Source organism: Rhineura floridana, chromosome 9 (assembly GCF_030035675.1).
Source record: "Rhineura floridana isolate rRhiFlo1 chromosome 9, rRhiFlo1.hap2, whole genome shotgun sequence".
Lineage (NCBI taxonomy): Eukaryota > Metazoa > Chordata > Lepidosauria > Squamata > Rhineuridae > Rhineura > Rhineura floridana.
Window position 1 is genome coordinate 35695663 of NC_084488.1, and position 15601 is coordinate 35711263.

At 39.3% G+C, this 15601-nt stretch overlaps 1 protein-coding gene across 2 annotated transcripts in view; it reads left to right on the plus strand.

The window, feature by feature from the left end:
* MICU3 (mitochondrial calcium uptake family member 3) overlaps nucleotides 1-15203 on the plus strand; it is an 87451-nt gene extending 72248 nt beyond the window's left edge. For both annotated transcript variants that reach the window (XM_061584118.1, XM_061584119.1), the window contains 2 exons: nucleotides 1688-1762; nucleotides 12118-15203. In XM_061584118.1, coding sequence (XP_061440102.1) covers nucleotides 1688-1756 — 69 coding nt within the window. In that variant the 3' untranslated portion in view covers nucleotides 1757-1762; nucleotides 12118-15203. The remainder of the gene's footprint in view (nucleotides 1-1687; nucleotides 1763-12117) is intronic.
* Nucleotides 15204-15601: the final 398 nt, after the last annotated feature.

Genomic DNA, 15601 nt, shown 5'->3' on the forward strand with positions numbered 1-15601 from the left:
AGCCATGTCTACAGATACATTGTGATCCAGTTTGCTGTTGATCAAGCAGGTCCTCAGTTAGAGGTTCAATCTTGTAATAACAATTTACAGACGGAGAAGTTGATGTCTAAAAGCTTTTGGTAGCATATTAAGTAGCTTTAGAAGTTTATTCTATAGTACTGGCTGCCCTCTAGAGAAAATAAATTGACTAAATAGTAGTCAGTGGAAATGAATTTTGTCACAAAGTATTTCTAAGTACTATAAATACTATAGTGTAACTTCACATTAATTTACATTTTAAATTATGCCCAATCTCGTATCTAAAATGTAATAATCATATTACATTTATTTTTTAAGCCTGAAATACAGTTAACAGTTATAGATAGGAATAGGCATCTACCAGTTGCTCAGCTCATAAATGACTGAGCTAATCGACTGTTCAAATCAAACAATTAAAACACCTTCAGTTTCTCATTTATCCAACTTGGAACAGTCAAGCAGCCCAATTTCCCCCTTTCCCGGGCTTTCTCATTTTCTCTACTAGTCTGCTCTTCCTGCCAGCTCCCAACCTCATTTCCCAAGGGAAGAATCTCTTGAGAAGGGAGTACCAAACTACCAGGTGGCAGAAGGCAGGAGAGTCATGAGACTCAACAGGGCTGTTCCTCAGTAGCAAATGACATGATCTGAATGTAATTTCCCACTGAATCATGGGGCTTGGCTGCAACCCTCAGCCACCTGGAACCCCTTCCTCAACGTAAAAGGGTGGGTTTTTTTCCCTCGAGGGAGTGGGGACTGTCAAAGAAGGTGGGAAGAGCAGATGAGGTAGGATGCCACTATTTTGAGCTTTCCCCAGCTCAAAGAGGGACTGGCCTAAACTCAAAATCAGGATGATCCGTTCAAGCAGGGTGGCTCAAATATTTATACCACTCCAATTTTGATTTCTTGCCCCATACCTGATTTATGAGGCCTTTTGAGAAGGAAGAATTATCTAGGTGTCACTTTCTCTAGTAATTTGAATGGGTAAGCTAACTTTATAATAATCTGTTGCCTTCAAATGTGGTGACAAAATTTATTTCATTGCTTGTACTCCAAATGTTTTTTAAAACTACCATGGTAATGTGGAGTTGCTAGTTGCCTTGATAATGTAAGGTTAGGATGTGTTTTTAGACAATCTTGTTTTAGCATTTCTCAAAAGAGACATATATACATAGTTCATAATTCTGAATGTAACTTCCATTGCCAAATGTATTAGTGGCTTTTATAATTGTTTTATAAATTGAATTTCAAGAATTTCCTCTTTAAGATCTTGCATGTTTAAGTGCCACCCTGTGGACAGTCAGTGTATTGCCAGATAATGTTTATAATTGATGTTTATAATTAATATTAAGCTGAATGAAAGTAGAGTATGGAGGCTATTTTCACAATATCTTATTTAAAATGGAGATTTGGACTTTGTTTAAAACATGCAACTTCCTTCTTCTTTACCAAGAACGTTATTTTTTTTAAAAAACCCACCACCCTCGTAGCATCTTTGAAAGCAATCATTTGCCTTGTGTAAATATCACAGGTGCATGATAAATATTGGATCTGTACACTATCGCTAACAAAAAGAATTCTTTTATTATTTTCATGCCACTTGTAATGCTTACCTCTGGCTGCCTTCACACATTGCTTGCACATGTACACTTCTTTGTCTTCTGCTTCTCAGGGCTACAAAAGCCTACAGAAATACACCACTTTCAAATCCTGTGTGAAGAAGGAACTCAATAGCAGATAAACTATGGTATGTCTTTTTCTGCATAGTATTTTTATGACTGCTAGTAAAAATATTTCACTGTCTTCAGCTGGCTTTTCATGTAACAACAGAGGATTGAAAGAACTGATCAGAACGTGAACTCTATATTGTTTTTATTAAAATAATTTAGAATTAAAATTTTAATCCATTTTCCTCTAGGAATTTGCACATAACCTTGTTTGTTCTAGGGAAATCTTATGTCCAAGTACTTCAGCTTGAGTTTACGGGCTCATGACCCAGGACTTTGATATCACCTTTTTGTGTTGGCCTATATGAATTCATGTTCAGTTAGAGAAAAAGCTTCCCATTAAGTCTATACTTCATATAATCACATATCATACATCTGATAGTAAAAATTTATAAGCAACCATTAAATGTTTTCAGGATCACCACTTTAGAAAGCATGTTATTTTAATTTAATACCACTTTAGAAAGCATGTTATTTTTCTTTAGAAAGCATATTGTTTTTCTTTAAAGACACTTGCTAAAGCCCCTTGATCATTTCATAGAAACAGGCATCCAAAATGATCAGGGGCTGGAGCAACTCCCCTATGAGGAAAGGTTAAATCATTTGTGTCTTCTTAGTATATACAATAAAGGTGAATTGGGGGGGGAGATATAATAGAGAGAGATAAAATTATACATGGTATGGATAAAATAGATAGGGAGACATTTTTCTACTTCTCCTGTAATACTAGAACCCGGGGTCATCCAATGAAATTGAATGGTTAGAGGGTTAAGGTAAATTAAAAGAAGTACTTCTTCTCACAGCACGTAGTTAAAACAATGGAATTTCCTCCCACAAGATGTAGTGCTATCAATTTGGACAGCTTTGAAAGGGGATTAGATATATTAATGGAGAATAAAGCTATCAATCCCCCTCTAGGGTGCACACCTTAACATGGTGAGGGGGTTTGAGAGTGTGGAAGAAGCTGAGAACAGTGCCATCAGGAGTCTAGACCAAGAGGCTAGACTCCTAGCAGGGGCACCCAAGGAGGAATGGTCAAAGCTGAGACACCAGACTAAAATGAATCCAGACTCAGAGGAAGGCAGTTGTAAACCACCTCTGAATACTTCTTACCATGAAAACCCTATGAACTATCCAAAATGCAACACAAGATAGTGCTGGCAGATGAGACCCCCGGGTCAGAAGACATTCACCTAGCTACTGGGGAAGAACAAAGGACAAGTACGAGTAGTGCTGTGACTAATGACACAGCTGGGTCAAAGCTGAAAGGCAGCCCAGAAGCTGATGCACCTAGCTACTGGGGAAGAACAAAGGACAAGTACGAGTAGTGCTGTGACTAATGACACAGCTGGGTCAAAGCTGAAAGGCAGCCCAGAAGCTGATGCACACAGATGCGAAAGGAGAGTCCGGAGTTGTACGACGCAGACAATAGGAACATGGAATGTGAGAAGCATGAACCAGGGAAAGTTAGAAATTGTCAAGCAAGAAATGGAACATATCAACATTACAATGTTTGGTATGAGTGAATTAAAATGGACAGGAATGGGACACTTTCAGTCAGGCAACTACAAAATATTTTATGCAGGAAATGAGAAATTAAAAAAAATGGGCTTGGTTTAATAGTGAGAGGTGATGTAGCAAAAGCAATTAGGAGCTATAATGCAAGGTCTGAGCAAGTGATATCAATGAGATTAAATGGGAAACCTATTAGCATAACCATCATCCAAGTCTATGCTCCAACAGCAAACACAGAAGAAGAAGAATTGGAAAGATTTTACGCAGATGTACAGGTAGAAATTGATCACACACACCAAAACAAGATGTGCTGATAATCATGGCGACTGGAATGCAAAAGTAGGGAACAAAGAAGAACTAGGAATTGTGGGGAAATGGGGCTTAGGAGATAGAAATGAAGCAGGAGAAAGACTTATTGAATCTGTGAAGCCAGTAACTTGTTTCTTGCAAACACATTTGTTGAGCAACCGAAAAGACGACTGTACATGTGGACATCACCAAATGGTCAATATAGGAATCAAATTGATTATATAATTGGTAGCAGAAGATGGAGAAGTTCCATACTTTCTGCAAAAACAAGACCAGGAGCAGGCTGCGGTACAGATCATGAACTGATCATATCGAACATCAGAGTAAAGCTAAAGAAGAACAACAAAACAATCATAACGCCAAAATACAATTTAAATAACATCCCAGAAAAATATAAAGATCAAATAAAGAACAGATTTGAAGCTTTAAACTTAGTTGACAGAGAACCAGAAGAACTATGGATTGAAGTCAGAGACATTATCAGGGAAGAATGCAAAAAGACAATACCTCTAGTTAAAAAGAGAGAAAGACCTCAATGGATAACTGAAGAAACTCTTAAAATGGTTAAAGAGAGAAGGAAAGCAAAAGCAAGAGAAGATAGAAATACGGTCAGAACCCTAAATGCAACAATACGACTAGTACGTAGGGACAAAGAGAACTATTGCAATAGTTATTGTATAGAAATAGAAGAGGACAACAAAAAGGGTAAAACAAGAGCCCTATTCCAAAAGATTACAGAAATTAAAGGGAAATTTAAACCAAGAGTAGGAATGTTGAATAATCAACAGGGGAACACACTGACTGAATGAGATAAAATAAAAGGAAGATGGATGCAATACACTGAAGAACTCTATAAAAGAGATGCAAGGATGACAGATTCATTCATGGAAGAACCATATGATGAAGAACTAGAAATTTTAGAACTTGAGGTGAAAGCTGCTCTTAAAATACTTCGAAGAAAGAAATCACCAAGAACAGATGGCATACCAGTAGAGTTGCTACAAGCTACTGAGACTGAATCTGTCCAAATATTGACACAAATTTGTCAACAAATATGGAAAAGAAAACAATGGCCCACAGACTGGCAGCGTTCAATATACATCCCAATTCTAAAGAAAGGGGACCCCAGGGAATACAGTAATTATCGAACTGTTGCCTTAATATCCCATGCAAGTAAAGTAATGCTCAAGATTCTATAACAAAGGCTCCAGAGCTTGGAAGTAACTAGTTAGAAGTAACGAATTACTTGTAATTTATTACTTTTTTGAGTAACAAGTGGGTAACTTCATTACATTTTGCTGGTAATAGAACAAGTAGTAACTTCATTACTTTTGAGGAGTAATTGTAATGTTTCCAGCATTACTTTTGCGCATTACTTGGGGGGGGAGCAGGGGAAGTCTTCTGCTCCTCTGATTTGTGAATAAAAATCATGTGCTTCACATTGGGCTTCTGTGCAGTGTTGTTCTTCCTTCATGCTCTATGGGTGCTTAGGAGGCGACGAGGGAGGAGGTGGAGAGTGAGACTGGGTGGAGAAAACAATTGTTTAAAAATTGACAGGAGTAGAAGGAGAAAAGAGCTGGAGGCAATATATATATACAAAAAATATGTGTGTTGGGGTATCATTGCTGGGGGTGGGTGAGGAGATGTGAGATTCTGTTATGCCATTCTGTTAACCTTATGGATAAAAAAAATTATTGTACTACCCTTTGTGTGTCTGTGCTTATTTTTAATGTTGTTTTGGGCTACTTAGATGTGCAGCAGCCAAGGCCAGCACCTTGTAGGCATTTTTTAAAGTAACTAAAATGTAATTGTAGCAATTACTTTTGAGTAAAAGTAAAGTAATCAGTTACTTTCAGAGCAATTGTAATTGCAACGGTAATTACTACTTTTTGGGGGCCATGTAACTGTAACTGTAATTTATTACTTTTTAAAAGTAATCTTCCAAACTCTGTTCTAAGCATGATTGCAGGGGTAAATCCCATTGAACTCAGTAAGCATGCAGATGATCAGGTCTGCCTTTCACCTCCGCCTCCCCTCTCTCCTCTCCTTCCCTCCCTTCCTCCCTCCTCCCCTCTTCCTTCCTCCTCCCTCCCCTCTTCTTTCTTCCCTGCCCACTTCAAAATTCCCTCCCTCTTCTCATCCTCCCCCACGGTCAATTTCACCTACCCTTTTACCTATCCTATTCTTCCAAGCTACACAGGAAGTGGATTGGACTGTGAAAGCCCTACCCAAATTGTGTTTGTATTTGTACAAATTTGTAGGGCAGTACAATATCTCTGAGAAGTGGGCAGGTCTCCTGCTCCCCTGGTGCATTCACTATAGCTGCCCAATTTCCCTGCTTTTTAAAGTTTGATAGAAATATCTGTTGGCTATAGGTACTTTCTTCAACCGCAAGGGTTTTTTTGCCTATTAGTGAATATATATATATAAACAATTTATACACTTTAATTTAATAATTTCTAAAGCAGTTTACATAAATACAATAAAAATACAACAACATTAAATAAAATTTCCTAAAAACTAGATGATAATGAGATTAAATCAAAATATGTTTGTGTATAAGCATTGTTGGTATACAGAGAGATGTCCCTCAAGAAAATCCTGACATTGGGGGGGGGTTGTTTGGCCTATCTTCTCACTCTTTACTGGTGCTTGAGCACCATTTTTTTTTAGCATTTATTCTCCATCAGGATGTCATCCCAGCTAATCAGGGATCATACAGGGAGCATGATTATGTCACACAGGCAATCAGATTTGGCTACATGATGTCACTGAAGACAGACTAAGCCAGTTTAGGTAGGCCAGTGCTTCCTACATTCTATTGCTCTTACTCTGAATGGGTGTCAGGATGGATGTCTGAATAGTGGTACCGCATGCATTTCAGCTCCCTTTTGAACCTGAGGGACAACTACCCAAAGTACCTTAGTGGTCTTTTTGTAGCCCAAATTTGGCATATCTGTGGCAAATGTAAGAGGGCACTCCTAGTCAGTCTTAGAAATGATGATAGGGCATTGGGGTTACATATAGCTCAGGGAGTTTCAAATATTATATCATGTTACATAATCAATAGCCAGATTTTAGCTCAAAATATTGAGGAGCAACTGCAGCTGCTGGAACATACCTATACCTGCAGGGAAGATACCTTAATCTTGAAGAAGGTTTCCCAGGATGAAGCTCAACCATTTCATTCCAGATGTGCTGACTCCTGTGATTTCCCTACATGCTAGAAATTCAGCTGCCTAAATTCTAGTGCAAAGGCAGGCAACGGCATTCTGAATCACTTCACATTTCATTGATGAAGCTCTGAAGGGCGTTTAAGTGATGAGTTTATTACAATAGTTTAACCTTGAGTTTATGACGACATGAATGGTGATAAATAATTCTGATTCTGACTGGGTAATGTTGGTAAAAGGTGTCAAAGCTGTAAGATGGGCTTCAGTGTACTCAGAGCTTGGAAGTAATTCATTACAAGTAATGAATTACTTGGAATTCATTACTTTTTTGAGGAATGAGTGGGTAATTCCTTTACATTTTGATTGTAATAGAACTAGGAGTAATTTTAATATCTTTGTGGAGTAATTGTAATGTTTCCAGCATTACTGTTGGGCATTACTGGAGGGGGGGGAAAGCAGGGAAGTCTTCTGCTCCTCTGATTTGTGGATGAAAATCATGTGCCTCAAACTGGGCTTCTGTGCAGTGTCACTCTTCCCTCATGCTCTGTGGGTGGGTAGGAGGCGAGGAGGTGGAGAGTGAGATGGGGTGGAGTGGAAAAAACAATTGTTTTAAAAAATGGATGGTGGTGGTGGTGAAGAATGGAGTGGAGGGAGAAAGGAGCTGGAGGGCAAGAACATGGATAAAGGAGAAGGAGGCAAGGAGGCAGCAGGAGAGAGAGAGAGAGATAATTGTTTGCACTTGGCACACAAAGTGGCTTCCACCACCCTCTCTGGCTACTGTGCTGCATTTGCAGTACTTTAACTTTTTTGCATCTAAGAGGAAAATGTTTGCTTGGGTGACAGTCCCTTAGTTGGTGGCAGGGCAGGGTCCGGGAGGTGGTTAAGTGAGAGAGATTATGCTTGCTGGCTGAGTGGGGGGGAGTTGCATTTGGTTTGATGTGGAAAGATCTGAGTAGTGGCCTCTGCTCCCTCCCCACCTCCCTTACCAGCGGAGAGTCCACCATTGCTATCTTATGGATAAAAAGAATTATTCTACTACCTCTGTATGTGTGTGTTTATTTTTAATGTTGTTTTAGGCTACTTAGATGTGCAGCAGCCAAGGCCAGCACCTTGTAGGTGTTTTTTTTAAAAAGTAACTGAAATGTAATTGTAGTGATTACTTTTGAGAAAAAGTAAAGCAATCAGTTACTTTCAGAGCAATTGTAATTATAACAGTAATTACTACTTTTTTGGGCCATGTAATTGTAACTGTAATTTATTACTTTTTAAAAGTAATCTTCCAAGCTCTGAAAGGCTCTTACCATATATGGACCAAGAAATGCCAGATATCCAAGCTGGATTTAGAAAGGGAAGAGGTACCAGAGATCATATTGCAAACATACGTTGGATAATGGAACGGAGCAAGGAATTTCAGAAGGAAATCACCCTGTGCTTCATAGATTACAGCAAAGCGTTTGACTGTGTACATCATGAAAAACTATAGAATGCTTTAAAAGTAATGGGGGTGCCACAGCATCTGATTGTCCTGAGGCGCAACCTATACTCTGGACAAGAGGCTGCTGTAAGGCCATAATATGGAGAAACTGATTGGTTCCCAATCGGAAAGGGTGTGAGACAGGAGTGTATTTTATCACCCTATTCATTTAATCTAGATAGAGATATATCATATGGAAAGCGGGATTGGACCAAGATGAAGGAGGTGTGAAAACTGGAGGGAGAAATTGTTGACGTGTGTGGTCAACAGAAATATCAATAATTTAAGATATGCAGACAATACCATATTACTAGCACAAACCAGTAATGATTTGAAACGAATGCTGTTAAAAGTTAAAGAGGAAAGCACAAAAGCAGGACTACAGCTGAACGTCAAGAAGACTAAGGTAATGACAACAGAAGATTTATGTAACTTTAAAGCTGACAATGAGGATATTGAACCTGTCGAGGATTATCCATACCTTGGCACAGTCATTAACCAAAATGGAGACAATAGTCAAGAAATTAGAAGAAGGCTAGGACTGGGGAGGGCAGCTATGAGAGAACTAAAAAAGGTCCTCTAGTGCAAAGCTGTACCACTGAAGACTAAAGTCAGGATCATTCAGACCGTGGTATTCCCCATCTCTGTGTATGGATGTGAAAGTTGGACAGTGAAAACAGTGGATAATGGAAAAATCAATTCATCTGAAATGTGATGTTGGAGGAGTGCTTTGCGCATACCATGGACTGCGAACAAGACAAATAATTGGGTGTTAGAACAAATTAAACCAGAACTATCACTAGAAGCTAAAATGATGAAAATGAAGTTATCATACCTTGGACACATAATGAGAAGACATGATTCATTAGAAAAGACAATAATGCTGGGAAAAACAGAAGGGAGTAGAAAAAAAGGAAGACCAAACGAGATGAACTGATTCCATAAAGGAAGCCACAGACCTGAACTTACAAGATCTGAATAGGGTGGTTTATAACAGATGGTGTTGGAGGTCGCCATAAGTCATAGTCAACTTGAAGGCATATAACAACAACAAGGTTATCAGTGGCTTCTGGTCATGATAGATATACATTACCTTCAGTACTAGTGACAGCTTGCCTCTGAATCCTAGTTGCTCGGGAACACAAACAGGAGAGTGGTATTGCACTGATGTCCTGCTCGTGGGCTTCCCATGGGCATCTGTTTTGCCACTGTAGGAACAGAATGCTGGACTACATGGATTTTAATCTGATCCAGCAAGATTCGTGTATACTATTGGTGCTACTTATGCACAAAACAAACTTGACTGCTTAATCTGGGAGAGTTTAAATGTTCGATTCAAGTGTTCAGATTAGATGGACATTTTAGTATTTTAATTTCCTCAGAAGAATATTTAGTGAATATAACACTCCCTTGTACTTCAAGGTTGCAAACACGTAAACCACCTTACCACCATAATGTTCATGAAATTGTTCATCATTTTAATTGTGTTTCTATGATATGCATAATTCTTCTGTAAGGTCACAGACTGCTATATTTATGCTTGTCTACAAATTCTGCAAAATAAAACTCAGGACAGATAAAGTATAGCTTTCTATTGTCTTGGCTAAACTTAATGGAACCAGGAAATGGAAGATAAATGTAATTAAAATGCTACCTACTCAGAAGCTGTATAGCAGTTTCAGCACTCTTGTAAGAGACTTGTTTATGAATGATTTTTGTTTGCCTTCGGCAAGTAGCTAGCTGCAAGCCTATGTTATTTGGTGGCTAGAGACTGAGGGCTTATCCACATGGGAGCAAAACATCATTTTAAAAATGCGGCTTTTACCTTCGTTTTCTGTTTGCACAGTCCACATAGGGGGCTCAAAGCCAGCTCCAAACATGGTGCTTTTCATTCACACTGAAGGGAAAGGATCAAACACGCAGCTTAATGACCACGCAGGGTTGCAGAACAGGAGCCAGCAGCCAATCAGGAAATGACATGAACAAAGGGAGGAGGCAGGAGTGGGCGTGGAGAGGGGAAGCATTGGAGTAAAGCATCTACAAACCCCTAGAGATACGTATTTACCTTCCCTTTTCAGATTAAAACAGCATGTTTTTACTATGGGGAAAACTGCATTTTAGCTGCTGATTGCCAGTCACGTCATGTGAACCATGCAAATTAAAAGGGGCTGTGAGTAGCACCAGACCCGTACTAAAACTCTGTGTGAACCAGCCCTGAGAGGTTTTGCTCAGCAGTCAACACTTTATCTGGCCTTACATCTACTCTGGTAGATGATATGAGGAGGGCATTAGACAGGGGAGAATTCACCTTTCTTGTCCTCCTGGATCTCTCAGCGGCTTTTGATACCGTCGACCACGGTATCCTGTTAGATCGCCTGGGGGGATTAGGAATAGGAGGCACTGTTTTACAGTGGTTCCGTTCCTTTCTCTCTGACAGGCATCAACAGGTAGCATTGGGAGATGAGGTTTCAGACCCTTGGCCCCTCACTTGTGGAGTACCACAGGGTTCTATCCTCTCTCCCATGCTATTTAACATCTATGTAAAACCACTGGGAGCTATCATCAGGGGTTTTTTGGCTGCGGTGTCACCAATATGCTGATGACACGCAGCTCTATCTCTCCTTTAAATCTTCACCGGAGTTGGCTGTAGAGACCTTGTCCAAGTGCCTGGAATCCGTGAGTGGGTGGATGGGAAGAAACAGGCTGAAGCTCAATCCTGATAAGACCGAGGTGCTACTTGTGGGTGACAGGGGAAGGTTGGGTGTTGCTGACCTGAATCTTAATGGGGTAAAATTGCCCCTGAAGGATCAGGTCTGCAGCCTCGGGGTTGTTCTTGATTCCAAGCTGTCCATGGAGGCTCAGATTTCGGCAGTGAGCCAGGCAGCTTGGTATCAACTACACCTCATACGGAGGTTGCAACCCTACCTTCCTATTCATCAGCTCCCACTGGTGGTACATGCCCTGGTCACCTCTCGATTAGACTACTGCAATGCGCTCTACGTGGGGTTACCCTTGAAAACGGTCCGGAAACTACAACTGGTGCAGAATGCGGCGGCACGCCTGCTTACAAACAGCCGCCGCCGTGATCACATCACGCCGGTGTTATTTCATCTACATTGGCTTCCAGTTGTTTTCCGGGCCCAATTCAAGGTGTTGGTCTTAACCTTTAAATCCCTATACGGTCTCGGCCCAGTTTACCTGAAGGAGCACCTCCAGTACCACCAACTAAGCCGCCCGACCAGATCAGCCACACAGGGCCTTCTCTCCGTCCCACCAACGAAAACAGCTAGGTTGGTGGGGACTAGAGAGAGGGCATTCTCAGTGGCGGCCCCCACTCTCTGGAACTCCCTCCCGTTCGATCTTCGCCATGCCCCTTCCCTAGATACATTTCGCCAAGCCTTAAAAACATGGCTCTTTGGACAGGCCTTTGGGGTCCCCGGGGTAGGCTAATTTCTTTATATTGTTTTAAAATTGTCTATTGATGGCCCTGTACTGCCACTTTTTAAAATGGTTATTGTTGACTGCATTGTATTTTATTATGTATTGTATTATTATGTATTGTTGAATTTAATGTTGTACGTCGCCTAGAGTGGTTTCTGCCAGATAGGCGACACAAAAATTAAATTTATTATTATTATTATTATTATTACTCTCTGTATTAATTCTATGAGAGCTAGGACATTTATTTTCTGTTTTGTTTTTTGTGTTACTATTTAAACATTTGTTAACTGCTAGCAAAAGTACTACAATGTGTTCTTGGTTTTGTTTTAATGTTGCATGGGGAGAATCCTACCCAAAATTTAATTTAGCTCTTATAAACAGTTTAGAATTTATTATTTTGCTTTGCATTTTATATATAGCTTTTCTTTACTGCAACGTTAATGATGTATGTATTCATTTACAGGAAAACCCCAAATACGGGTTGAAGGACTACTATGTTTGTGTGATGACTGTAACAAGCAAACACGTCAGACAACTTTGGAAGCAATTTCAGAGTCGAGACATGCTGAAATGAATGACAAGACACTGCCACATTTGATCACTGTTAATGCTGCGGCTTCTTTCTTTCTTTCTTTCTTTCTTTCTTTCTTTCTTTCTTTCTGGTGTGTGTGTGTGCCTTGCAAATTGAATGCAGAACTGATGAAGCTGATAATGAAGCCAAGCATCTTCTATCTGTAGCTATATTTTGGACTATGCTATCTAGTGGTATAAGTTTCATTCACTTTATTAGGGACAAGTGTCCAGGGAGTGAGCGTCATCCTGTGAATATTTCTTCTTACAGGGATTCATGTGACTCTTTGCAAGAATTTTCTTTAGCTATTAGAAATGAATTTTTAATCAGTCATCTGCAGAGCAATCTTATGCATGTTTACTTGTGGGGCTTACTCTCCCCAGTAAGTGTACACAGGATTGCAGCCTTCACATAGGTTATATTGAAATAACACTTCAGCCCAAAGCAACAACATTATGATTTAATATCTTTATCTGGCTTGCTGTGGATCCTTCCTAATGGAGAAAAATGGGGTGTACAAGTCATTTTTTTTAAAAAAGCATGTATGGAACAGCCATTCCTGTTTCTGTGGGGCCCTCTCAAAAAAGCCCCGCTGATCAGCTCTTTAGCATGAAACGGGGAATCCAGTCCCACCAATAGCTGAGTAGTTTTTGAAAGGGCTCCACGTGCAGAGCCCCAGGTGTTGGATCTGTAACAAACATTGCACATGTAACATAATTTGTGCCCTCTGTTCCCTGTCTGGGGGGGATAAATACAATTAGTGCCCTAAGCTGGAGGGCATTGTTTCACTTTAAATGTAATGATCACAAAATGTGAAATGTTTTAAGATTGTATTTTCTAAAATGCCTGTTGTATTTATTTTATTTTCATACATCATTCCATTTTCTTAATGTGTTATGCTGTTAAATGTGCCTTTAATAATAGCAATGGAGAAAAATGTTTCCATTTGATGTTATAATATGAGCATATGGAAAGGAAAAAGGAAATGTGAAATTAGGTTCATTTTCAAGCAGAAGACAATTTGCAGTTCAAAGCTACAAAGCTGCATTTAAGCTATTATGAAATATTATAGTAAAGGAGCTCTTATAGCTCAGATTAATGTGAAGGTTAAAGCAGTTTAAACATGGAAAAATCATGGTACAGAAGACTGCTTTATCCACAGACCACTTCAGCTGGAGTATTTGAGTTTTAATTCTGGTATTTCTCATTATAGTCAGTTGCACTAAATCAGTTGGATTGTATTTAACTAAGTCCTACTCAGAGTAGGCCCATTTAAATGAATGAACTGTTAGTCATGTCTATCAACTTCAGTGGGTCTACTCTGAGTAGGACTAGCATTGAATACCACCCACTGAGTACTTTAACGGGTTTGAGGATAGTAGCTTTATTGTTGATACTTCTGCTCAATAGGTTTTTCTAAGTGTGCTGACTTTAAATTATACAATTATGGATAGTGCTGCAAAAGGAAATGTATTTCGTAGCATATTCATTCATTCCATGCTGTAGTAATACACAGTGCTTGGATCCTAATAATGACAAAACTTCCACTCACAAAATGAGGCTTTCTTGCCTCCTCCTAGCTGCAGCCCCCTGTCCTTCCAAAACAACTCCTGATAATCAGAGACCCTCTGGAACCTCAGGGGACTATAGCTGGAGAGGAGAATTACTGGAAATCAGGGATATCTCCTTGCATGAGCAAAAGCATCTTCTACTTGCACTAGGTCACTGTTGGTTCCAAGCCTAAGTGTTTTCTTTGTCCTGCTTTAGTTAGCTACAAATGCTTTCGTGCATGACTTAGTAGACAGATACAATGTCGTCTGGGGTAACTAGCATGCAATACTAAACAGTTCTTGGTTATTATTATTTTTTTGCTAGTCTATTTCCAGTTTTTATAGTTGCAAAATAAATGGAATGCCTACAGTAATATGATCATAGCCAATCACAGAATCTTATCACGATAAAATGCTATGACTTTATAATGCTATGTCAACTTAACAGGTCACTAAGCAAGAGATCATGTAAAATTGCAAGAGATAAGCTGCAGCTTTCATGGCTGTTTTTAAAAATGAATGTCCTAGTAGATGTGGTCCTAGTAGATGTGGTAGCTCCTGAATGGAAACAGAGTACAATTCTCATATGTGCTGTAAGGCTGGCTGACATACTCACTTGGCAAAGCCTCTCCACATGGTGGAGGAGTAGGTGTCATCCCTTCACCTATATAATGCTAGATCCAGACACTCAGTATGTAGGCAAGTGCACAAGAATCATACACCATGGTGTATGAGCAAGTATATGAATGTATACTTTGAGAGAGTATATAAATGCATGTGCAGACATATTAGTGTTGTGTCCAGATGATTTTATATGCATAGCAAGGGGGGCAGAGAGAGAGGTATACCTACTCCATCGTGCATAGAGAATTCTTGGCAAGGTAAATATGAGACCCAGCCCTAATTTTTCTAATGCTACATGGATATACTTTTGACTTCATTAATGTCAATGAAAGTTAGGTAATAATTTCAGAAAAATAGAAATAGCACTAATGGACTTTGAATCCAGTTCATTGAAATCAGTGGGAATATAGGATGCATAGCTATGTGCAGAATCACACATGTAATTTGCAACAGCTTTGTGCTACTTTTACAAAATATATAAATTAAAGTTAAAATAGAAAAAATAGTCAACATTAACAGATATAATCGGCAATTTACAAGAGGAACGTAGACATAGAATATTTAACAAATATTGGAGAATAAACAAATGTGTGCTTATCACATTCAGAATCACAGTGTTAATTTTAATTTTGATTTTTTCTCTCTTTCCAAATGTACATTTTATGTGACTTACTGGGATTTAACTAAGTGTAAGATTAATGTATTAATTCCATTAGAAGCCTTTCTCCCCCCCCCCCCTTTAAAATGTGTAGAAGACAAACGGCTATTAAGTTTTTTCCTTATGGTCTACCCTCAATAAATATTCTAAACAAGTAAACTTACTTTGTAGTGTCAGCACAGTTACTTATTTGGTTATGTTCTAAAATACTTTCCTTGCATCAGTTCTAGCCAAGCAGTGTATGTCTTGTAGCCCTCTTTCACAACTGCCTCCGGCATCTGCCCATATTACAAAATCCAAAAGGTGGGAGACCATCCCGTAGTTGCCAACCAACTAGAAGCATCAATCAGTGGCTAGTAAAAGCAGCAGCACTAAAGCCAGCAGCTGGCTGCTAAGCAGTGCATTACAGACTGCGTACATGGGACAAATGTTCTATCTGTGCAATGAATGGGCCACTATTGAATGCCATTAACACATATAATATATGATTACATATTTGCAGCAACAACACAATGACAACATGGTAAATCACTAATTTAAAAGA